Source organism: Corvus hawaiiensis, chromosome 20 (assembly GCF_020740725.1).
Source record: "Corvus hawaiiensis isolate bCorHaw1 chromosome 20, bCorHaw1.pri.cur, whole genome shotgun sequence".
In the NCBI taxonomy this organism is placed as follows: Eukaryota; Metazoa; Chordata; class Aves; order Passeriformes; family Corvidae; genus Corvus; species Corvus hawaiiensis.
This window is the reverse complement of record NC_063232.1, coordinates 7,312,409-7,336,448: the sequence shown is the minus strand read 5'-3', so window position 1 is coordinate 7,336,448 and position 24,040 is coordinate 7,312,409. Positions and strand designations below refer to the sequence as shown.

General features: G+C 39.9%; 1 protein-coding gene across 2 annotated transcripts in view; it reads left to right on the top strand.

The window, feature by feature from the left end:
* Positions 1 to 23,248, top strand: part of ZZEF1 (zinc finger ZZ-type and EF-hand domain containing 1) — a 57,441-nt gene extending 34,193 nt beyond the window's left edge. The window contains exons 33-55 of one of the 2 annotated variants that reach the window (XM_048324466.1): positions 230 to 359; positions 607 to 745; positions 939 to 1,104; positions 1,575 to 1,837; positions 2,801 to 2,973; positions 3,531 to 3,678; positions 4,239 to 4,375; positions 4,799 to 5,076; positions 6,131 to 6,305; positions 6,823 to 6,955; positions 7,950 to 8,146; positions 8,701 to 8,820; positions 9,749 to 9,937; positions 10,291 to 10,391; positions 10,900 to 11,035; positions 12,037 to 12,396; positions 14,265 to 14,408; positions 15,282 to 15,450; positions 17,333 to 17,431; positions 18,172 to 18,337; positions 18,983 to 19,133; positions 19,630 to 19,701; positions 20,186 to 23,248. In XM_048324466.1, coding sequence (XP_048180423.1) covers positions 230 to 359; positions 607 to 745; positions 939 to 1,104; positions 1,575 to 1,837; positions 2,801 to 2,973; positions 3,531 to 3,678; positions 4,239 to 4,375; positions 4,799 to 5,076; positions 6,131 to 6,305; positions 6,823 to 6,955; positions 7,950 to 8,146; positions 8,701 to 8,820; positions 9,749 to 9,937; positions 10,291 to 10,391; positions 10,900 to 11,035; positions 12,037 to 12,396; positions 14,265 to 14,408; positions 15,282 to 15,450; positions 17,333 to 17,431; positions 18,172 to 18,337; positions 18,983 to 19,133; positions 19,630 to 19,701; positions 20,186 to 20,260 — 3,721 coding nt within the window. In that variant the 3' untranslated portion in view covers positions 20,261 to 23,248. Of the gene's footprint in view, positions 1 to 229; positions 360 to 606; positions 746 to 938; positions 1,105 to 1,574; positions 1,838 to 2,800; positions 2,974 to 3,530; positions 3,679 to 4,235; positions 4,376 to 4,798; positions 5,077 to 6,130; positions 6,306 to 6,822; positions 6,956 to 7,949; positions 8,147 to 8,700; positions 8,821 to 9,748; positions 9,938 to 10,290; positions 10,392 to 10,899; positions 11,036 to 12,036; positions 12,397 to 14,264; positions 14,409 to 15,281; positions 15,451 to 17,332; positions 17,432 to 18,171; positions 18,338 to 18,982; positions 19,134 to 19,629; positions 19,702 to 20,185 lie in introns of both variants that reach the window. The other variant, XM_048324465.1, reaches the window with a different exon arrangement.
* Positions 23,249 to 24,040: the final 792 nt, after the last annotated feature.

Sequence of the window (24,040 nt, the reverse complement as noted above, 5' to 3'; positions counted from 1 at the left end):
GTTTTGTAAGAGTAGGTTTTCCTGATTTTTGCATTATGGTCTCCATATGTATTTAAAAGCATGTCACAGAGGCAAGATGCAGGTGTCTGTATGGTCATTTATTAACCAAGTGAATAATTCTGGTTTTATTAGCATGTTGTAGCACTTTGTTCTTCATTAAAACGTAAAGCTTTATTAAAGGGAATCCTGATTGCATTCAAACTTAATTTTAAGCTTGCTTTTCTTTTAGTCAGTGGAGTGAAGAAGATGAAATTGCAGACTACAAGCAAAACTGTGAATGGATGGATGAATGTCAGGATGTAATGTTTGAGACCTGGTATGAAAAGATAGCTCAAGCTGAGCCAGAGAAGCAGAGAAAGGTGACCTCATGTTTTGTATATTTATCTGCAGAAGGGATAAATAAAAGACCTCTAAAAGCCAAAAGGGGAGAAAGGAATCTGGTTTATAATGAATTTTTATGAGTTGGATCTCTGTAGACTTTCAAGAGTCTAAAATGATTAAAAGATCCCCCTTCATTTTTGGCAGGGGAAGTGTTCTGCTTTCTGTCTGAGGCTTTCTCAAAGTCAGAAAATAATACTCAAGTAACTGTGTTGATTTTTGCTGTAGATGCACATGTTTGTTGCTCGTTACTGTGACCTGTTAAACGTGGACATATCCTGTGATGGCTGTGATGAAATTGCGCCGTGGCATCGCTACCGCTGTCTGCAGTGCAATGACATGGATCTGTGTAAAACTTGTTTCCTTGGTAAGAACCATTAAATAACCCCTCAAAACCCTGTGTTTGAAACCAAAGTAGCATCTTGTAAATTATACACAAAATAAAGTCAAACACTTTTCTTTGGAAATGTTTAACTTTTCTTTCCCTAATGTGTATGTGAACTTGAAATTAGGAAAGGGCCTTTCCCAAAAAGATTTTACAGGGAAATCTTTCTTTACAGGTGGAGTTAAACCTGAAGGACATGAGGATGACCATGAAATGGTGAACATGGAATATGCCTGTGATCACTGCCAAGGAGTTATCATAGGTCGGAGAATGAACTGCAATGTGTGTGATGACTTTGACCTTTGCTATGGATGCTATCATGCAAAGAAATACTCTGACAGGTATTAAAAATGTGATTTTCTTTCCCCCACGTGGCAGTAAGACAATATTTAGTAGCTAAATACAATCAGTCATTCTCACGGTGCTTCCTATAAAGCCGTGTCTGACATCAGAACATCTCCTTGGTGTCCTTTGGGGAAACAAAGATAGGACCAGTTCAGCAAAAAAGTCTGGAAACCTGCCTCAACCTCTGAAGTCACTTGGTAGCAATTGTTTTCTGGATGTGGCTAGGAAAGCTGCAGAAGGAGTTACCAGTTCTGTATGACAGGATAGAAGAGATGATCACTGCTGTGGAAAACAATTTCAGTGCTTGACCCCAGAGGTCATAAAAACCAGGTGCACAGTTTGAACCTCTGGAAAGTGTTGGGTTTTAAGTGGCTTCCTGTTGAAGATGTTTTGTGTAGACTGACTGGCTATGTTGGTTAGCAAAACACCAGCTTGCATTCCTAAATGTTGTCCCTTCTCCTTCCAGCCACTTGCCCACCCACAGCATCACGGTGTATCCCATGGTGACCATCCGAATCAGCGACCGGCAGCGCCTCATCCAGCCCTATGTCCACAATTATTCCTGGCTGCTGTTTGCTGCCTTGACTCTCTACAGCGCAGATCTGGCAAATGGGGAGGAAGTAGAAGGAGAGAAACTGGATCCCCAGGTCCTCAGTCATGCCAGAGTTCTGCAGCATCAGTGCATTCAGCTCATTGGGGACTGCCTGATGAAAGCACAGCACGGAAAAGGTGAGTCAGCTCCTCCTGCTCTGAACAATGCTTTCTACCAGTGTCAGAAATGTCTGTGGTTACTCACTTTAAAGTTTCCAAAGGAAAGGGGAAGCTACTGTGTACTTCACTGAGAATAACTGTTTATGTAGAAAGCAAATGTAGAACAAGTGTCGTTCAGGGTCATTGGAACATGGAAAATTGAGTGCTTGAGAAAATTAATTTTATGCTTACATAAACATTGGAGACAACTTGGCAAGTCTGTGGTTGTTTTTTTTTCCATCTTAGCTGTTGTAAAGGGATCAGTCAATACAGCTTCATGTTCTGTTACTAATGTATCACTGACAGCTGAAGGACAACAAATAACTTGGTGGAAAACCTTTTTGTTCTGCATCTCTTACGAAGAGATTTTTAACTGTGTTTGTGGTATAAATTTCTGGCAGTGGTGTTCATTTGTCTGGAAATGGAGGTTTCTGTGGACAAAAATCTGGTACAGAAAATAGGGGGATATAATTGGGACCTATGGTGAATGTATCAAAAATTCTAGACCAAAATTAAAATAAGTTTGCTGGTAGTTTTTGTGAGCAGCTGTAATACAGCTGAAATAACACCACTACCAAATACTTGTGCACACTCATTAATTAATCTGTTTACAGTATACAGTTCTATTGTGCAAGAGGTCAGAAGATTGAAAAATAAGACAAATTTCATTTGCTATTCATAATTTACACTCTACTGCTTTCTTAAATTAAGACCTCTACCCCAATGGCATCTTTGAGGTGGAAGATGTCACCTGTCCATGACTAGTATTTAATGGAACTACATAATTATATGAGCCTGATGGAAAACATGTTTTTGATGGAGTTAATGTTCAAAAGAAGTGTGTGAGAAGTTTGCAGTTCTCTTTTAAAGTGTTTCAGTTCTGCTTTTTGTCTGTCTTACCACTCAACAGCTAAATAACTTTTACAACTTTCATGCTCCCAGGACTGAAAAACTTAGCTCTCCTCTGCATGTTACCAGAAGATGAGACTTTCTCAGAGAATGACACTGTTTCAGGCAGTCCTCCAACAGAGAGTGTTCCAAAAAGTCATCCTGGTGATGAAGCAGGGAAGGGAAGAGATGAGAAACCCAGCACAGGCTCTTTGGTGCATCGTGGTGTAAGTACCTGTTATTTCCAGAACCACTGATATCAGATATGCGATCTGGTATTAGGCATCTTCAGATGTTCAAACGGCCTATTCTGAATGGGGGACTGAAATAAGGAATAGTAATGATTTCATTTATAGGTAAAAGTTGAGGGGCAAGGGACAGTTGTCTTTTTCATTAGATCTGGCTGATCAAAAACTTCTTGTTCCAAACTGATTCACAAAAGTGTTGGGGGAGAGGGGCATGTCTCATTTTTTGTGAAAGAGCTGTCATTTCCCCTGGTTGTTAGCACTGTTAAGTAGGAGAATGACTTTCCTACACTTTTATACAGTGTTCAAAACTATTGTAGTGTAATAATTTTATGCAGAGAGATATGAGCAAAGTAAAAAACCATAATTTAATTGTATGGAAGCTTAAGACATGAATACATCAATACATTCTTCAGTAAAATGTTTTGATACTCAAAGGAAAATGTTTGTCAAGTGCAGATGACTGACTTCTTTCCATGTTTGTTCCTGCAGATATTAAATTTTGTTTTAATCTTTTAGTACTTTTGTTTTATTTTTAGGGGAAAGGAGATACTCACAAGGAAATCCAGTCTCCTCCAGAAGATAAAGTAGGAAAACAAGAAATTGAAATCAAAGCTATCTCTGCAAAGAAAGCTGTTGTGAGACAAGAGTCAGACTTGTCTGTGGATAGGAATGTTCCTCCAACAGGTAAAAAATGATTTTTCATTTTCCCTGTTACAGAAATACCCATTCATCTGCAAACAGACAGCTGTCCTTTTTATTCCTAATCCAGTTTTGTGTATTTTCAAATGTCTCTCTGCTTTGTGAAAACCTGCCAGACATTGCTTTGAACAACTGCCTTGCAGTTGGTTTAAAGGAGTCTGGGAATCGGAGTAGATTTCCACAAATATTTATCCATCTACAGAGATTATCATTCCTGTTGGGCTAACACAACATTTGTGTGTTCTGATGCACTTGGAAGCAGAAATTGTGTTATCCTGTTAAAGACTGGGATTGTAAGAATTATGATAGTTAAATGGATCTGTCTGTAGCACTGTCCTTTATATGTTTTTACTAGATGGTATAAATTTCTTTGCCTTCTGTCTTCCCTACACTTTTATAAAGACTTTATTTTCAAATTGTAATACTTCTTTTTATAATTTCTATTTATTTTTAGATTTGGATTATAAAAATTAAGCTATCACTTATTTCTTTTATTTTTAATGTCACTTAGGGGATTTTCTTCTTTTGTTTTTATTTAAAAGCAGGTGACTCCCTCTCAGAGGATTTGGCCCAAAAGCCAACAGAGAAGGTTTTAATACAGAGCCAGGAACAAGTTTTTGCTGAATGCTCTCAGAAGAGGATTCTGGGATTGCTGGCAGCTATGTTACCACCTTTCAAATCAGTTAGTTCTTTTTACTTCCATCTGGGTAGTTTTCTAGGTGCACAAATAACATGAATAAAATTCATAGGAATTAAATGTGGGATATGGGCCCTTGTTGCTTACATGTTAGGAACTGTGAATTAGAATGTCATCAGACATTGACATCACTAAGGAGTGTAAGGGCTTGTTTCTGGGTGGAGGAGAGGGAAGGGAATTTTTCTATCTGTGAGGTAGTGTCCTAACTGTTCAGCAGAGTTTAAATCTTCAGTTTAGCTTCACATGTCGGGTCACACTAACAGGCCAGTAACCAAAGTAGGAACATAGTCTCTCATTCTTTTTGTCCCATTTGAAAGACCTTTAGAACAGAAGCTTTTGCATGTACTGACTTTGACTAAAAATCTTGTTTTCTTTCCCTGCCTCACTGAGATTTTTCTCTCTCCACAGGGCTCCACAATGTCTCTGATCAACCTGGAGCAAATACTTCCACTGATGTTTCATGTTGTAATCTCAAATGCTGGCCACCTGAATGAAACTTATCATTTAACCTTGGGACTTCTGGGCCAGTTAATCCTCAGGCTTATGCCTGCAGAAGTGGATGCTGCTGTGACTAAAATCCTTTCAGCCAAACATAATTTGTTTGTACCAGGAGATGGGTCTACAGTGCCAGAAGGATGGAAGACAACTCATCTTCTGTTCAGTCTGGGAGCTGTGTGTTTAGACAGGTGCTTCTTACCTTAACCCAATTAGTTAATCTCTGCTGAACAGTTGTTTTCATGTGTGCCTTGTGCATAGAGGCTTTTTAATAGAAAGGTAATTAAACCTGTACCCTGGTCATGGAGGAGCTTACCATCTGCAGCCCTTGTTGCAGTGGGAATCTTAATTTCCTTCCAGAAGAAGGCTGGCTGCTGAAGAGTGGCCTGATTTCCTGTGCTTGCCTACACAGCATGTCATGGAGGAGGAAGTGAGGTTTGGAAACTACGAGGAAAACCAAAAATACAGTCCTTTATTTTTTGTGTGACATTATTTCTCTCACATAGTTACAAATCCCTTTTGTAACTTGGGAAAGGACGAGGGTGTGTCACGTAACTATCACCAGTGCTGAGTTCTGGATGTGGCCCTTCTGTGTGAGAGTATTTGAGAGAAAGGGTTTTTTATAGCAAAATAGCACTGGAAACATCAGGGAGGGACAGATTTTGAAGATCCTGAGAAAGCACTCGAGCATTCTGAGATTAATGTCATGCCCGTTAAATGTGACTTATTTTTTACTGTAGCTGTGTTTTACAGGGGGGAGTTCATAAACAAATAGAAAAGCATATGAAATTTAAAGGCAGAATATCCAGATCATAAGCTGAGGGAAAGGATTTTCTCAAAAACTAACTTTAGTGTGAGGAGACCAGTCCCTGTAGGTTATTTGTGTGATCCACAGAGTGAGCAGGTAGTCACATATATGGGAAGCAAACCTCTTGCTGCCATGCAAACAGAAACTTCTGAATTCTAAACTAAAATTGAGAATTAACAGTGGCAATGTTCAGGCACACTTTGATTTGGGACTGTAAGTGCTCTCAGAAAACAGAGTAGTATTTATGCTCTATGGCAAACAAAGCAGAATTCATGTGTCAGCTGGCATGAAAGCTTCAAGTATTTAGAAAAACAGTTCCCTAATGATTTGAAAGCTGCAGCTGTGCCAGATTACCAGTGATATGCTGTCTTGAGGAAAAATAGCTTCAGGTAAGTCTGCAGTCAGCCCTCCTAATGCAGCCTGCTCTTGCTTTGCAGTCGTGTAGGTCTGGACTGGGCGAGCTCCATGGCTGACATCCTTCGCTCTCTGAACGCCTCTGCGCAGTGGCACGATGTGATCGCTGCTTTCACTGACCACTGCGTTAAGCAGCTGCCCTTCCAGCTAAAGCACACCAACATCTTCACTTTGTTGGTGCTGGTTGGCTTTCCTGAGGTAAGTGGCCTGTCAGTCTTAAAGGAAACGAAATTGGTTAAAGCTTTTAGGTGTCTCTTTCTAAATACTCTGGATTCCATCAATTGGGGACACCCTGTATAAACTCTCAAAACCTGGTGTGTGTCAGAGTTTGCATCTTTTCACTTGTGCGCAATTAACGTCGGTCTAATGAGGAATAATGAGCTGGTTTTGCCTGGCATTTCTTTATAACTGCTACAAGCAAACCAGCTTTGTTTGAGTATCAAAAAGGACTTTTGTACAAGCAAAACAATCCATTCTCCATCTTGATGTTCATAACTGATACATTGCCTATGTAACATTAAGTTGGTTGTTGTAGGCATTTCTTCTATAGACTCGAACTGCCATTTTCTAAAGATCAGCAAATACCTGGCAGCAAGCAATGGTTCAGCTAAAAAATACGATACCAAGAATAAGCAAATATAACCAATATAAGACATGGCTGTGTATTTGTAAATAAGTGTTCCAAATCCTAACTGAAGTTCTGCTGCCATTTCAGGTGCTGTGTATGGGCACTCGTTCTGTGTACATGGATAATGCTAACGAGCCTCATAACGTGATCATCCTGAAGCACTTCACTGAGAAAAACAGGGCAGTGGTTGTAGACATCAAAACCCGAAAGAGAAAAACAGGTTCTGTGACATTTTTGTTTTATCAGAGAATCACAGAGTATTTCCTTACAGTTTGTTATGGATACCCAAAAGCAAATGTTAACTAGACCACTCTGTGCAGGTCTGCAGAGTTTGAATTCCATTATTAGTAAGTTGCCTGACTTTCTGCTCATAGGTTACCAAATTCTGCTTGCAAGTCACTGCCAAATTGCGAAGCTTCTGCAGTAATTATTTCAATTATCTTTATTCAGAAAAGGATTTAGAAAACTGTTGAGACCATTCTGGTAACTGAGAAATCTCAGAAATAGGCTTTTGATGAAGCAGTTGTTTCTGTTTCAATATTTGTGTACTGCTTGTGTCTTACCCTTTACAAACGTGTGCTTAATGTTGTAAAATAATTGCTAGTTTAAAAACAGTATGGCTATCCCTAAAATCTGAGACCAAGTGAAACATTTAATATACAACAAATCAGTTGGATTTTTAGGAGCAAGGGCTTTTTGTTTTGTATGACCTAATATTGTGAAGTTAATAAAGCAAAGGTTGTCCTAAGATTTGACTACTGAAGTTGTGTAAAAGACATTTGGAAAAATCAACAGACTAAACTGCTTTTTGATATTGAAGGAAGATTTGAATATAAAAGCTTTTCTTTTTTTTTAACTATTGACATTTTAAACAGTAAGGTCAGCAATATTTATTTCATCATATTAATTGCAGGTCAGAATTTTCCCCATTTGAATTGTAAAATACAACATGGGCTGCTTTGCATGCTGTACTGCTAACCTGCAAATATGTGTTGTTGCCAGAAGTGACATGGGAATAGGTGTTAAGAAACTTGTACTGAAAAATGAAATACTTTCTTGACTGTTCAGGGAATCTGAGATAATTTTTGTATAAGACCTTTATTAGAACATAATTGATGTAAGGATGTCTCATGTCTCAACCTACTCATATCTAAGAGATGACTCCACAACATTTTGAAGTCAACCAAGTGAATTGTATTTTCTCTCTCTTGTAGTGAAAGACTATCAGTTGATTCAGAAATGTGGGCAAGAAGGCAGTGATTCCCAGACCCAGCTGAGACAGTACCTGCAGCACTTTGTCCTCATCTCCACCCACCTCCTGCAGACCAGCATGGACAGTAGCTATGCTGAGGCAGTGGAAACAACTTGGGTCTTGTCGCTCGCTCTGAAGGGCCTTTACAGAACTCTGAAGGTACCTGGCACATAAAATATGATAGAGAAATAAAAACTGATGTTCTACCCTGTGCTACAGGAGCTTGGGTATTGACTGAGCGCACTGGGGAATTACCACAAGGGTATTTCTCTCACAGCTGGATCCCTTTATGCCCAGTCTGTAGGGAGCTGAAAATGTTGTTGTTGGGCTTTAAATAGCTTTTGTGAGTCTGAGCTGGAAGCTGTTTTGCTTCTCCTCTGTGGGGGCCAGCCATTCAGGAGAGTGCAGGAAGAAATTTGTAGAGGTAACGTTTTATGGAGTGAAGTTCACTTCTCTCACTCCTGAAGTACTTTTTTTTTTTTTTTTTGGACTGTCAGATCAAAACAGATACTCAGTTACCACTCTGTGCATGTCATAGATGATACCCCTAAGGGATTTGAAGTGGGGATTTTTATTTTAGGGAAATGGAAGAAAAAGATTCCCCGTGTAATTCATCTGGGCAGGAAATTCACCCGAGGCTGTGTGCCTTGCAGGCACTGTGATGCATTGTTCCTTACTTAGTTCTTTATTTGTGTGTGTGTCTATGTGTGCAGATTCATGGATTTAAGGAGATCCAAGCTGCCTTTCTGCAGTCTGGTTTACTCAAACTTCTAGTGAAGAAGTGTAGTAAAGGAACTGGCTTCAGTAAGACTTGGCTTCTCCGAGACTTGGAGGTAAGAAAAGTGACATTTTGTAAAAAATCAGGCTTCACACAGTGGCCTGAAAGGTTATAGCAGTGCACTGCCCTCCTGGGAAGAAACACTCAATATTATCTCTAATTAATTAATTAATTTATTATCTCTAATTTAAAAAATGTTCACTTAACTGTGTCCCTGAATCTGCCTCCTTCTGCCCATCATAATCATGTAGATAATAGTCTAAATTCTTTGAAACAGGAACTGGTTTTCCACTAATCTGATTTTATTTGGAAAAATATTTGCAGATGAGACATTACTCACCTACTCTGATTGTTTTATGGATTTTATTTAGATTGTTCTTGAAAATTCCATTCTTCAATTTAGAAAATATCAATGAATAGCATGATTTGCACAAGGTTTTGCTGCAGTGCAGGTGGGGAGATCAATGCACATGTGGGCATATTCTTTCACGGTAGTTGTTAATTGCTGAAAGGTAAGTGTGGTTCAACTATTAGTTATGTTTTATCTTAGGCAGGAGTTGTGTTAATTCATATTTAGGACTATGCTGAAGCCAAAGGGCTGTTTTCAAAGGAGAAGGGTATGTAGGGGCATTAGTGGCATTTTGGTGATAGTTACCTTTGCTCTGTTTTTGTCTGGGAATCTTCAAATCTTTGATGTACTGAAATGGTTAAAAAATTACTTTCTCAACTTTCTCTGCACTTTCAGCTAATCACTGAAGTTGTCTTTGCAGCAGCATGGAAGGTGTAACTCATTAGTGAAGTGGGAAATGGTTTTGGTTTGTTGTGTTTTGGGGGTTGTTTTCTCTTTTTAGGTGTTGCTTCTTTGTAAAATAGCATGTGTTAAGCACTGTCCAAGTCTGATAACGTTCTTCTAAAATGCTGATTGCAATAAACTAATCATACCTACAGGTCTCACACTATATGCTACCTTTTTTTCTGTGTAGATTTTGTCAATAATGCTATATTCCTCAAAGCAAGATATCAGTTCCCTGGCTGAACAGGAGGATACTGAACTGGAAGACAGGGAACAAGATCAAGATGTGGAGCAGCCTGTTGTTGGTCCTGTTGATTTAGAGCAGAATAAACTTGATCCTCTGGAGGGCCTGGATGAAGCCACCAAAATATGCTTCTTGGTATTTAAATTACTTTACCTCCTTGTGGGTAAATGAGCATTTGCTAGTTGCATAAAACATTTGGTAGTTCATATGGTTGTTTTTCTTCTAGATTTACAGAATATGGGTCTATGATTTCAATGCATCGTTCTTTAAAGAAAATAAAATAGAACTACCAATGAATGCTACAAAATCATTATACAGTATGTTGCTAAATTGCTTCTCATTATTGCTAATCCAGATATTAAGTTCATTAATTCTCTACCTACAAAGTGGAGAATAATGCCTAGGTCATCCTTAAAGAAACTCATCTTTCTTTTCCCCCTCTAATGCGGTTTGGTTTTTTTTTTCATTTCTTTTTGCTCCTTGCTCAGATGACACACGATGCACTTAATGCACCTCTCCATATTCTTCGAGCCATGTATGAGCTGCAGATGAAAAGAACAGATTCTTTTTTCCTGGAAGTTCAAAAGAGGTACGGAGAGTCTGGGTGCTGCAGAGGAGCAGTGGTGGGTGAAAATCTAAAATCCTCTCGGTGTTGAATAGGAATTCTTCCAAGGATAAGATTTGGTTTTCATGTTTAAAAAAGTAAGGAAATAAACTCCTGCTAAGTTGTATTTATGGAAGCAAGTCAGCATCTTCTGAAACACATCACATGCTCTTCTTTATGTGGTAGCTCCCATATCAAGAGCTGCTATGGCTCTAAGTTCTGTGAACTGAGGAAGAGAGTCAAGAGCTCACATGTGGCTTCTGGTACTCAAAGCATCTCACAGAGACACCATGTTCTCACAGAAATGAGTGATTTTGTAACATTTAAATCCTTTGGCTTGTTAGAACAAGTTAACGTGATAAAAATAGGTAGAGTTTAATCCTTCCAAAACAGAAGGTGGGAAGATTTAATTTGCATTTAATTGCCCTAATTGAGTTTGCATTACTTTGGAAACACATTTGTGTATTTTTGATTTTCTTTTGCCTCTGTTAAGGTTTGATGGGGATGTAATCACAACGGATGAGAGGATCCGGACGCTGGCTCAGAAGTGGCAGCCCAGCAAACGCTTGAGGCTGGAGGAACAGAGTTCCAAGGCAGTGGATACAGATATGATCATCTTACCCTGTTTGGTATGGACATCTCTACAAACAGGAGCAATTGGGAAATAATGAATTTTGGCATTGAGTAGCTTCTGTTTAGTAACTTCAAACCTGAGAAATCTTTTTTAAACATCTGAAATAATCTGTTACCAATGTTTTATGTCAAAATGAGTGAGCAGGTACAAGAAGCAAGTATTTCTTCCTTGTTATTCCTTCCTTAAGGAAGAGAAAGAACTTGATTCCCAGGTCAGGAGAACAAATTGTGATTGCAGGCTGTAATTTCCTCCCCTTACACAAGAGAGATTGTATCTCATTGCTGTAAGCTTATGCCATGCTACTGTTTCAGCATATCATTGTTATCTTACAGTAAGTTCAGCAGAACAAGGAAGCAATGAATTTTTCTTGCAGACAGACACTACACTCACAAGCTTTAGGTTTTGCATTCAATAGCAGGGTCCCACAGCTCTGCTTTATTTTGGGGGCTCGTTCCTGGCTGTGTGGTGTCACCAGCACTGCTGTTTATCAGTTGTACAGCTAAGGGCAAGGAGCTTCCTGAAGCAGTTTCACATAATTATAAGAAAAAAAAATAGGCCTTTCAACAGCTTCTGCACAGGCTGTGAAATACACACTCCTGGAAATAATCCAAACTTAACTGGACAATACCCTGATTTTGAAGTTATCTCAGCCTTAAGTCAAATTTGGACCAAGTGATCTCCAAAAGTCCCTCCCAACTTGCCTCATTTCATGGCACGTGGTTAGCTTTGCCTCTGTAGGTCAGCTTCAGCTAACACTTCTGGTTAGAACTCTAACTGCTGTTTCCACAAATGCATCAGTGTATAGTGAGGTCTGCTGACATAAACAGTGTTTCTCAGGAAATATGTCCCTCTAGCTGTGTGAGAGATCCCACTTTTGTGGGTTTTTTGGAAAATTCATCTGTAAATTCAGCTCGCAGTTTGACTGGTCAGATATCCAAACATAAGTCAGTAAATTATTGACAGCCTGTTTTCAAACTTGCATTTCTCTTCTTGCAGTCAAAGCCTGTACTCTGTGATAAAGCAACAGAAGAAACCAATCCTGTTGCCCAGAAACTCATCACCAACACAGAGAGTGACCTGCAGCTCAGCTATGCCAAGCAGCGACGCACCAAGAGTTCCATTCTCCTGCACAAGGAGCTGGACTCCAGGAGTAAAAAGGCTGTGAGGGACTACCTGTATCGTGTGAATGAGGCAATTGCAGTTCTGTATGCCAGGCACGTGCTGGCATCCTTGTTAGCTGAGTGGCCTGATGATGTGGCAATAAATGAGGAAATCCTAGACCTCAGTGGCCCAGCCCATATGACATACATCCTGGACATGCTGATGCAGCTAGAGGAGAAGCAGCTGTGGGAAAGAGTAAGTGGATTTCACTTAGACATGTGAGCAAAACCTGTGCCTACATGCCATGAGACTCTGACTAACAAAAATACTTGAAGTTCCTTTTTTTTAACTAAATTGAAACTCCAAAATTTAAATTAGTTCTGAAAAACCAGTTGGGATCTGTCAGTATCTTGATGTGCTGATCTTGTTAACAGAAAATGGAAAAACTAGCTCTGTGGAGAGAGCTCTTTCAGTTATGAAAGAGAAATTGGTAAAATAGGCAGTCTGTTTTGAAAATAGGCAATCTAGATGGTAATCTAGAGAAACTGGTAAAATAGGCAGTGCCTTTTAAAAGCTGCTTTTACTTAGATCTCAATGTGTATATTGTAATACCTGCTACTCCACTGATGAGCTGGTGGTGGAAGTGATCTTGGAATTACAATAGAATATTGTAATGAAAGTGTCAGCTCAAGGCTTCACGGCAGTCAAAGCAAATCAAGTGCTGGGAATCTTCGAAGAAGGAATGAAAAATAAAGCAGAAGGCATTGATATGCCACTGAACCAATACTGTGCAGTCTTTTGGACTGCAGTGACTCCCTCATCTCATTAAAAAATACAGATGCAGTACAGCTGGAAGAGGCCTAGAGAAGAATGGCAGGGGTTATTACAGCCATGGAATAATTTCAGTACGAGGAACCAACTCATTTTCTACATTCTGGATCTTTCCCCTGTGGGGCATTGAGGGAGAAGGAGTAATGGAAAAGTCTGTTCCTCTTTCTCTGTAGATTTAAAGCAGTAAATAGCATGCAAAAGCTAAGAGCAAGTATTATTCACTGGCCCTCCCAGTAAGAAAACAAAGGAGTGTCAGATTAAGGTAATAAGTGGCAGGTCCAAAACAAACCAAAAGAACAGGTTCTTGACCCAGTATGTCATGGAAATTGTTGCCCCAGGGTGTTTTAATGGGTTCAGAAAAGGGCAGGATGAACTAATAGAATAAAATCTATTAAGACATATTAAATGCAAAAGTGTAGCCTTTGTGTTAGGCTGTTCTGCAAGTGCAAGGCAAGGAGTGCATTCAGGGAACTGCTACATGCTGCCTTTGGTTTTCAAATTCCTTCTCCCAAGAAATCAGTTTTTGGCTGATTTGGAGATGAACCTGCTGGTCTGAGCTGGTGTATTAGATTTTATAGGAGGAGTTAGGAGATGGCAGGTGAAGAGATGTAATGAGTTGCTCTGATGACCTGAAAGGGCCTCAAGTAACAGAACTCTCCATTCAGGGCTTTTGTGCACTTTGAAAAAGTAAGGAAAGAGGAGACACAGGTGGTTCTGAATTATATTTAGTGTGTCCTGATACAGATTGAAGGGCATTTTTGGGAGGTTTTAAGGGCAGAAAATGTGCATCTGCTGCTTTCAAAACTTCAGCCACCTAATTGATACTTAATCATTTCTTCTTAGGCACAGAGTTGTACATTTTTGAAGGCTAAAATGTATGACATATTCTATTCAAATCAAAAACTGTAGGTACAGAAGGCAAAGGTGCCTGTTTAGTATGTTAACAAAGTTGTCTATCTTACTTGATTACAGCTTTAGTTTGCTGTTAATTACTTTATGGATTAGCCTTGATTCTAGCAGTTGTGGGAAGAGATGTAGCCAATATCTGCCATGTTTTTATCAAATAAAAAATGAAAGATCCAGAACAGAGGACAGAATGAAATCTTCTGTGCTTATGGAGATGACACTTGGTAGGCATCATTTGTGAATTTATCTTGTTTCTTGCTGGTACATTGATTCCCTCTTGCAAAATACTGTGTGGCTGGACATGACTCGTGTCAGCCATCAGCATGTACAGCTGTAAATGTTCTTTTGATGGGAAATTGTATTTACATGACGTTGCTTCTCCCCAGATTCTCCAGAAAGTGCTGCACGGGTGCAAGGAGAACATGCTGGGGACCATGGCCCTGACAGCCTGTCAGTTCATGGAGGAGCCAGGGATGGCAGTGCAGATGCGGGAATCTCAGCATCCTTACAACAACAACACGAGCTTTGAGGTGAGGCAGGCATGGATTGCAGTGCATGACTTGAAGCTGAAATCACCAAGGAGTTGGAGCAGAAGCCTCTCAGAGTTCCACATGGGTATCTGTGGGACTCCTGTGCTTGAAGCAGCTGTGAAGTCTGTTCAGTCTTGCTTGAGAAAGGCTGATGTCAGATAGCTGAGGCCTGGCCCTGCAAAGAAACGTGTTCAATCACGTGTTCAATTTGTTGTAATTCAATCATATGAAAAGTGCATAACTTACATGGTTTTACTGTGCATGTATTTGAAGTAGATCAGATTTGTAAATGGTTTCAAGGCCTTAATGATCAGATATATCTATCCTTCCATCCAAAGATTTGTTTCAGTTGGCCTGTTACTCCCTTGTGCTGTTAGATGAAAGTAGGAGTGGTGTCTTCTCTTGTATTTCTCATTTGAGACTCTTCCTCTGATACAAACAGGGGATTTTCTGATTTTCTCTTCTTGATACTGTTTGAAAGCATTTTTCTGATATAGTTTCATAAGTAATTATTGCCTCTGGGCAGTCTTGGGAATTTTAATTTTCCCTGCTGCTCTGACTCTTCTGATTTTTATTTTTAAAATGCGTATAACCCCGTAGGTTCTGGCAGTGAGATCAATATCAGCAACAATTGCTGCTTTTGAAAAAGGAAAGCATTGCTGGCAATTAATTTTACATGCTTAACAGCTAATGTGAACAATAGGCCATGCTTTCCATTTGTTAAATTAGCTCTGGGTAAAAATATCAAACAGTTTTTTACTCAGGGAGATGCTGTAATATTTTTTATATCTCGCTTGTTTGTATGGTGAAAGTTCAGTGGGTTCTGGGTGGTACAGTGTGACAGGACACACAGCTGCTGTGTTTATTTCTCAGGATAAAGTTCACATTCCTGGTGCTATCTACCTCTCCATCAAGTTTGACTCTCAGTGTAACACAGAGGAGGGCTGTGATGAGCTGCTCATGTCCAGCAGCAGTGATTTCCAGCAGGATCGGCACAGCTTCAGTGGGTCTCCACAGAAATGGACTGATTTTGAGCTTCCAGGTGAATATGCCCTGATTCAAGGTTATATAGGATATTGCTGGGACTCCTGAGAGAAACTCCTGATGAGTTAAATGTGGATGTTCCTGAGATGTGTAGGAAAAAAGCCAATCCCTTCCTTGTCCCACTCCATTTGCTCTCATGTGCTACTCTTGCATTTGTTTCTCAAAAGTGGCTTATCTGTTGTTGTGCTGTGACCTTTTCTTTCCAGCCCTCAGTCAAAGCATGCACTCAGCTACTGGAAACAAATTTGATCTTGGTTCTGTTCCAGCACAGTCCTTGTTCTGCACGATACTCACTTACATTGTTTATGCCTTGTCTTACTTTCCACAGGAAGCACATTTTTTAATAAAAAAAAAAAAGATAGGCTTATCTCTGTCTCCGTGCTCTGCTGCTGCTCTGAGCAGAGAGAACCAGTGCCAACGCCTTGGCTGCAGCTGGTGCCACAGAGCACAGCTGGAAAAAACCCAGGATTTGACTGCCAGCTGCACTCTGGATTCTCTGAGCACATTTGGGAGAGCACAGTGCAAATGCCAGGGAGCTCGAGGACTGCACAGTCCCCTGCTTCTGATTTTAAAGTGTTTTAACCCCTGAGCACTGGGGCACTGCAGGAAACTCTTGACTTCAAGTACTGTCAGCACCTGTAAAGAGATTTAGGAACTTTCTTAGCAAACCAATTTGGGTTACAAGGTGCTGGGTTTGAGTTACAAGGTCCTAGTTAGAAGCAAATGTGTGTTCTGTAGAAATGTTTTAGATTTTTGTGAACTTCTGTCTTCCTTTTCCCCCCAAATAGTTGTGGAGGTTTGCCAAGGAGCTGAACTTCGAGGCTCAGTGTTTAAAGCAGCTTTGGCTGTGAAACTTGAATTTCACCTTAAGAAAGTTCATTTCCAGCCTAGGCTGTCTGCGTTAAGGCTCTTGATTTCCGCAGGTTTTAGCTGAAAACAGACATTTAAAGGCTTCTGGGCTTTTAATTTGATTGCAGGGCTTTCTCCTATGAGTAGGAGAGAACATTGTCTCCATTTCATGATAAAAAGGGAAATTCTTTTTTAGATATTTCCTTCTAAATCCTAAAAAATGTCTTCAAAATTCTTGTTGTTCATGAAACTTTGAAAATTCTGCTTCCCAGTGAAAACTAGCCTGCTTGTCCCAGGGTGACAGGCTTTTTCATGGGGCAGAAAGATATTTTAAGTTTTAACAGCTCTAATATTACATAGCACAGTAGGTAAGAAGATGTTTTGTGCAGCATTACAGCCAACTACCAGGATTTATCTCTGAAGGTGTAGATGCTACAATGACAAAAACCTTTTGAATCTTTTTTGCCTGATTGTTAAGTGGTCAAATGTTCTGATAGTCCTTCTGGTTTTAAGTGATTAAGTTTAACAGTTTTCTTCCCTAGAGTAAAAATGTTCAATTTAATTTTCTGATGTGTAAAAATTTTACTTTCAAATATTTTAAACCTTTTGTCCAATGAATTCGAGTGTTGTTGTAAAGAACTTGGCTGCCTATATAGGGGTTCTTTTTTCATAAATCATAACTGATCCAATAACACAATTGGAAAAGTGAAGTTACATGTGCAGAATATGGAATTTCTTTAATTTCCTCTATTTAGTTGTCAAAAATGTAAAAGACATTATTCTTCCTAAAAGACATTATCCTTCCTATCCAGTATCTTTAGACAGGGGAAACCATTGTGGGTTTTGCTTCAGCTTCCTCTTTGTCACCCTGTTCTGTGTGTTTCATAGTTACCAAAAAATAAAAGACCACCTCTGTTGAATGAAGACATCTAGGATTAATTAATTTCAGAGTTTTCATTTAAATTGTGTTTGAGATGGCAAAACTAACTCAGAAGGTAGTAATGTGGGCTTTCTTCCTTCCCTGCACATAGGAGACACACTCTACTACCGATTTACTTCTGACATGAGCAACACTGAGTGGGGTTATAAGTTTACGGTGACAGCAGGTCATCTGGGAAGGTTTCAGACAGGTAAGAGATGCTCAGAATGTTTTGGAAAAGGCCTTTTTTAGTCATTTTGCTGAGCTTTGAGAAACTCGTGGTTATCCCTTTTTCTTGACTTAGAATTTGCATTCAATGTCTTAGAAATAACACGATCAGGTTTGTTCAAGTTGAAACTCAACTGATGTCTCTTACTTCCTGTGACTTTGGGGTAGAAATACAAATCTTCACAGAGACTTGGAGATTACAATTATAATAATGTAATTTGCATCCAAAATCTCATTATATGATAGTAATTACAAAGAGTATTTAGTAAACACTCTGGGATTCCGTAATTGGAAACAGAAATAATGGTAATTGCATTTTTCAAAAGTGGTTATCCATTAAAATAGGATGGTTCTGGGTCTAATTTCTAGCATAAGATGTTTTGCTAGTTTATTTTAGAGTTTAAATATTTTGAATGAAATTGAGGCTGGTGGATAATTTGCTATCAGCAAAACTCTACTGCACATCACATAATATGTGTTTTGTTTGCCTTATTTGGGCAAAAAATTAATGTTGGATATGATTCTAATTTTTATGTATGTTTTGCCTCAGAAAAGAGTTGCCATGTCAGGATGTAATCCAGAATTGTCTCAGATCTTTGTTGGTATTTTAATTCAATATTTCTGGCTTGCCAGAGCAATACTTGGTGTATGGAGAAAACTGACTATGTGAACAGAATGTCCCCCTACAAAATGTAACAGCTGTTTGAATTTTCTTTTTTCCAGGGTTTGAAATTCTGAAGCAGATGCTGTCTGAGGAAAGGGTAATTCCTCACCTCCCACTCGCCAAAATCTGGGAGTGGCAGGTGGGGGTGGCGTGTCGCCAGACAGGTCACCAGCGTCTGAAGGCCATCCACCTGCTCCTGAAGATAGTGCAGTGCAGCACCCAGGGGTGAGTGCACTGCTCCACACCCTGCACCAATGGCAAAGGGCAGGGCAACAAAAAGGCACTAAACTGATACTATTTTGAAGCAAAAAACCCCTTGTGATTTGAAGCAGGTATTCTTAATTTGCCTGATGGATACAATTTAAAGTGCTTTGGTAGCAGAAATTTATTACTTTCTCTTCTTTCCTGGCCTTTAAAAAAGTCCAATGAATTCAAATGTTGTAAAGACAAAAAAATCACCCCAAAACAGGATGAAGGTAGATTTCAATTAATTTTCTAGAAATTATTCTCTTTGTATTAGTTACACTGCAGAATTAAGGTAAGGATGAAATAATAACCTGGTGATGTTCTGATTCTCTGTAAAGTAAATAGATTTTAAATTATTATTTTTAGTTGTACCACTAAGCCTGTAATTGAGTTTTAGAGGGGATATGTGTCCTTAAGCTTATGTATGTATGGCATGAGTATCTCTAGATGCAAGAGCATTTAGCAAAGTAGTTATTTTTTATTTTTAACTGTCACAAATGCATGGTTTTGTTCTCTTAAATTTGATTTGGTTTTGGTTTCTGTCCCACCTCCCCATTCCCAGAAACGAGCGTGGTGGTTACTCACCATTGCATCACGATTTCATTTAAATTACTTTTTTTTCAGAGACTGTGACCTCACCTTATTGAAGCCACTTTGGCAGCTTTTCACCCATATGGAAAACAATTCATGTCACGATACAGCCAAGCCTGGTATTCTCCTTCCTCTTCATCGTGCACTGGCAGAACTCTTCTTTGTGACAGAAAACAGAGTTACTGTAAGCAGTTCCTGTATTTGTATCCCTCTTTTCCTCAGTGCTGGGATTGACAGAGAATTCAGTGTTACACTAATTGCAGTTTTCCTTTATCCCTCAGAGCTACAGAAACATTAACAACTTTCTCTTAAGGAGTGTGGCAGCAAGTTCTAATTAGAGGAGAATTCTGTTGCCTTATCCATCATGGGACTTTAAGTAATAGTCATGACTATTAAGGCCCTAAAGCCACTGTTTATTCTGAGAGGAATGCTGGTTTAATAATTAATTTAAAGGTATTTGCATGTGGTTTTCATTGAGTTGATTTTGAACTTTAAATATGAGCAGTGTCGTGAGCTCATTTCTGTGATCACAAACTGCTCTAGTCCAGGAGAGTCTGGTGTGCAGTTCTGATACCTTTGGTTCTCGGGGACTGCTCTAATGATCAGCATTTTCATGTTAATTAGTAGAATATCACCTTTGGCAGAACCACTGGTGTTCATTGCATATTTTCTGGCTGCAGGAGCTTGGATCTCTACAGGAGTATTTGCTTGCCTTAAATACTGAAGATCATCTTCATCGCTGCACAGCACAGGTAGGACTGCACAGCCGCAGGGCTGGGTGGGTCTGTGATCTTTGTGGCAGACACTGAATGATTTCTCATTGCCCAGTGGAGTTTATAAAAGAGATATTAATGTACTTGGGCATTACAGTACCTTGACAGGCCTCTGAAAGTTGTGAGTGAACTGTGCACAAAAGCTTTTCTGGGATATTGGAAAGAAATTCTTCCCGTGAGGGTAGTGATGCCCTGGCACAGGCTGCCCGAAGCAGCTCTGGTTGCCCCATCCCTGGAAGTGTCCAAGGCCAGGTTGGATGGGGTTTGGGGGAATGTGGTCTGGTGGAAGGTGTCCCTGTCCATGGCAGGGAGTGGAATGAGATGATCTTTAAGGCCCCTCCCAACCCCAACCATTCTATGATTCTGGGTTTCTATTTCTGTTCAGTTTCATACAAGCATTTCTTTACACCTTGGGATTGAGGAGAATATTCGGTGTGACTTTGTTGTTCCTTTTCTCTTCTAGGCCCTGAAAAACATTGCTGCTATCAGCCTTGCCATTAACTATCCAAACAAATCAACAAGTTTCTGGAATGTTTAATACTGGCTCAGGCCGGAGTGCATGGGATAGAGTAGTTTGTCCATAGGACATTGGAACAAACATCTTAACTTCGTTCAGGAAAAGTTCCTTCAGCTTCAGTGTATGAGCACTCTGCAGCCTTCCTTCCTTCCACCTTGATGTAGAATTTGTAAAAGTAACAGCGCACTTCAATGAAAAAGCACATCCTGAAGTAACTCACGCGTCGCCTACAGTTATGTATGCACATATTGTAGCATGTTAGAGTAAACAGAACAATATTGTTTTTTATTCAGAGGAAGTAAAGGAAAGAAGGTAGCTGAAGTATGAGAATGGAAGGCCCCCATGTTGGTATCATCTGCTCCCGAGGAAACTTGATCCGTGGAATGCGTCAGCTTCAGAAAGTACTGCTGAACTCGGGGTGATGCCATCAGCAGCATCTGTTGTACATCTTCAAAGTGAAACAGGCAAACCAGAATCTGGTGGCTGCTGCAGAAATGGTCCACACTTGAATCCTGTCATTTTTGCTTTGGAGGCACTACCCAAGGAAAAGGATTTAAATTCTTACTAAACTACAGGTTGTAAAAGAAATTGTGGGTGATTTGCAAAGCAGTTGAAGGATTCCAGTTTCAGAGCATCCTCGTGCAAGAGCTTTGTTTCTCCTGTTCTTTGATTCATCCATCTGGGTCACCTGTTCTCACCTTGCTTTATCTCCAGTGTATTATTCCAAATAGCCCATTATTGTAGTGCAGAGAGCAAAGGCTGGCCCTCAGTCACAAGGCAGTGGTGATATGAAGACGTGGGGAACTTACATGTTTCTCAAAAACCGCATCTTTACAAGAAATTATTCACAAGGCTTTTTTTCCTTTAGTTATTTCAATATTAGTGGCTTAGGAGGTCCTTCTTGGCAATGTTGGGAACCCAGACTCCCAGCACTCAGGGTAGGGTTAATGATCAATCCACTCTTATCTTACAGAGCAATAACCACATTCCTCCTAGTGAACATGGAATAAATGGCAGACCTTCTATGCTGAAATAAATTGGCTTTCTTCCTGCACAGGTACATTGGTTATTCCCTTTCCAAAGAGTTAACACTGAAAGATTTGGGCGTGTATTTTGTATACCATTGCACAGTTTGTAGAGCTGGTCTTGTAAAATATAAATTCAGATTACTTTTAATGCTAATTATTTTCTTCTTCCCTTCTTCGCCCCAATGTTGGACTATGGAAAAAAAAGGCAGCCAATAGCTCTAGTAGTAAGAGAATGCAAGTTGTATAAAGCAGTGGCTCTGTCAGGAGGGGATGTATTTATTGACCCTGTTTGTCTTAAATTTGAGTGGTGCCTAAATACCAGTGCACAGGAGCCCTGCTTTGAGGGGTGTCCTCTGAACTGATGGTCTTGTCAGCTGGGGCTGGAGTTTAAGGGTGGCCCAGTCTCCCTCTGAGAGGGAAACATGCAGTAATACATCCCTCGGATTTTTTTTTGATGGCCTCTAGTGCTGTAGAGTTTTGTTTTGACTTCTGTTCAGCCAGGTGAGTGCACAACAAGTGCTTGAATCAGAATATGAGTATTCTGCCTGAAAGACTTAAAAATGAAGACGAGAAGCACCATGCTGAAGCCATTGCCTTCAGGAATGGAGTGGCTCTCTTAGCAAATGAGAATGCCAGGATTCAGGAAAAGTGTAGTATTTGTCAAAGACTGAAAGGAAGCAGAGAGATGCTGCTCTGAAAGCCCTCCTTGAGCATCCTGAGTTGATTTCCTTAAAGACATCATGATGGGAAGGGAATTATCAAGGTTGTGGTGTACCTTTAACGCACGAATCATTCTGTTCCCACATCCAAGCAAGGTGTTGGAGTTTGCAGCCTCCCTGCAGGGGAGTCAGAGATCCCTGGGGAGCCAACTGCTTCACACCTTGTAATTGTTTGAGCAGATTCTGGCCACGGGAGTTGCTCCACCAAAAGGAGACGTTCCTAAACTGATGCCAGGGAGTTGTATGGATGGGGCAGGTGAGCACTTGGAAATGGCTTTCCTGGAGCAGTAGGACTTCCTATTCACTGCCTCTGTGGGCATCCGTGGCTGGGGAATCAGGGATATGCAATGGGCTGCTGTGCTGGGCCGTGCAGCTGCTGAGATCTGCCTGTTCAGTCAAAGAAGGCTTTTTCTTTTTTCACATCAGGGATGAAGACTGTAAATAAACCATTCATAGAACCTGTCACAGCTCTGTCATAGTCACGTTTTTTTCTGTTGGACTGTCCTTTTGCTTTCTGGATGAAGACATAAGGCTGCAAGGATGACACAGGAGTGGCCAGAATTCCTTGCTAGGCATTACCACTCAACTTACTCTACCAGCAGTGACTGGCCTCGTGAGTCAGTCATCTTGCCCTGAAGGAACTGTCTAGGAACAGTGTCCACTAAATATAATTTCTACCCACTAGATGGAACTGAAGGACTGTGACCTGAGTTGACACTGAATCTGTTGCTGCCTTATAACTCAAATCATTAATTATGGATTTTTTAACAGACAAGAAACACTGATTTTTTTTTTTCTTCTGGTAGCTCTAAAGAAAGAGGAATAGAATACCAATAATGAATATTCATGATCAATCACATTTTGAAAATTATGCAGAAGTTCCAAGCGGATGTGAATGATGCTATTGAATTGTATAAAACTGTCTGGAAAACAGGTATGCTGAAAAAAAAATGTGCCTAATATAAGAAAAACTAAAAAAGTTGTCCTGCCTGAATCACCTATGATGTATTTAAAACAAACCATATTGTTCCTAATGATACATTTGACTTGCTTTCATTAAACACTTAAAAATGAGAGTTTTATAATTTCTTTTCTTACGGGTTTACTACTTTGCAATTTTTATCAGTTGTTTAAAATATATCAGACCTTTAGATTTATTCCAGTTCAGTTCAACATGTAAAAAGAAAGCTACAGATGTGGGTAAAATATGCAAATGAAGAGAAATATATTGTAAAAATTCTATAAAATCAAAAAAAGTACAACACGGTGTCTGTTTCTTGTTTGTTTTTCTCCTCTCCTCACTGAATGTTTAATGCTGGAGTTTGCAGTGAGATCCAGGGTTTTCTTAGGAATCCTTATTTTCCATGCCTGTAAGTAAACCTGCCTGTCCCCATGTGGTTGGTAAATATCTGATACTGCATCGAGCTATGCAGGAACCAGACTTCTGGAGTCATCTCTTAAATTCTGGCCCTGCTGTTTACATTCCAGTGGCCTTACCCTAAAAATTCAGTTTTCCCGTGGATATCCAGTGGTTTCAGTGCCTGTGTGTATTTACTTTGAGACCTGAAAAGCACATCTGGAGACCCCAGATGTCTCCAGTAAAGCTGGGATTGTGTTGGTAGGTGTTGATTCTAATTACTGATATTTATTAGCGGAAGTGCTTGTGCCTACCTGGTCCAGTGGGTTTAATTGAAAAGGTTGTTTGCCTTGGGTTTGGCTCAAGGAAAGGGCTGTGTCGCAGTCAACATCTTTCTGTATTTGCCTAAAGCTGCACGTTGTTTCCTTGGAGAATGGTCTAATTAGGTAATTTTATTAAACACAAATAAATAATGGGATTTGAGGGTGTGGAAGAGCGAGGATTGTTCCCTGAGGTTTGAGGTTTCAGCTGATAAATGTGAAAAAATTCAGTGTAATTGCTCTGAAATGCAGTGTGGTGCCAGGCATTGGAATGTAACAGGGTACATCCATAGCACTTTGGTTCTGCTTTTCAGATCAAGTTCATTAAGACTGTTTTTCTTCCAAGCGATCAAAGGTAGGCTGCAAGTTAGCTTAGA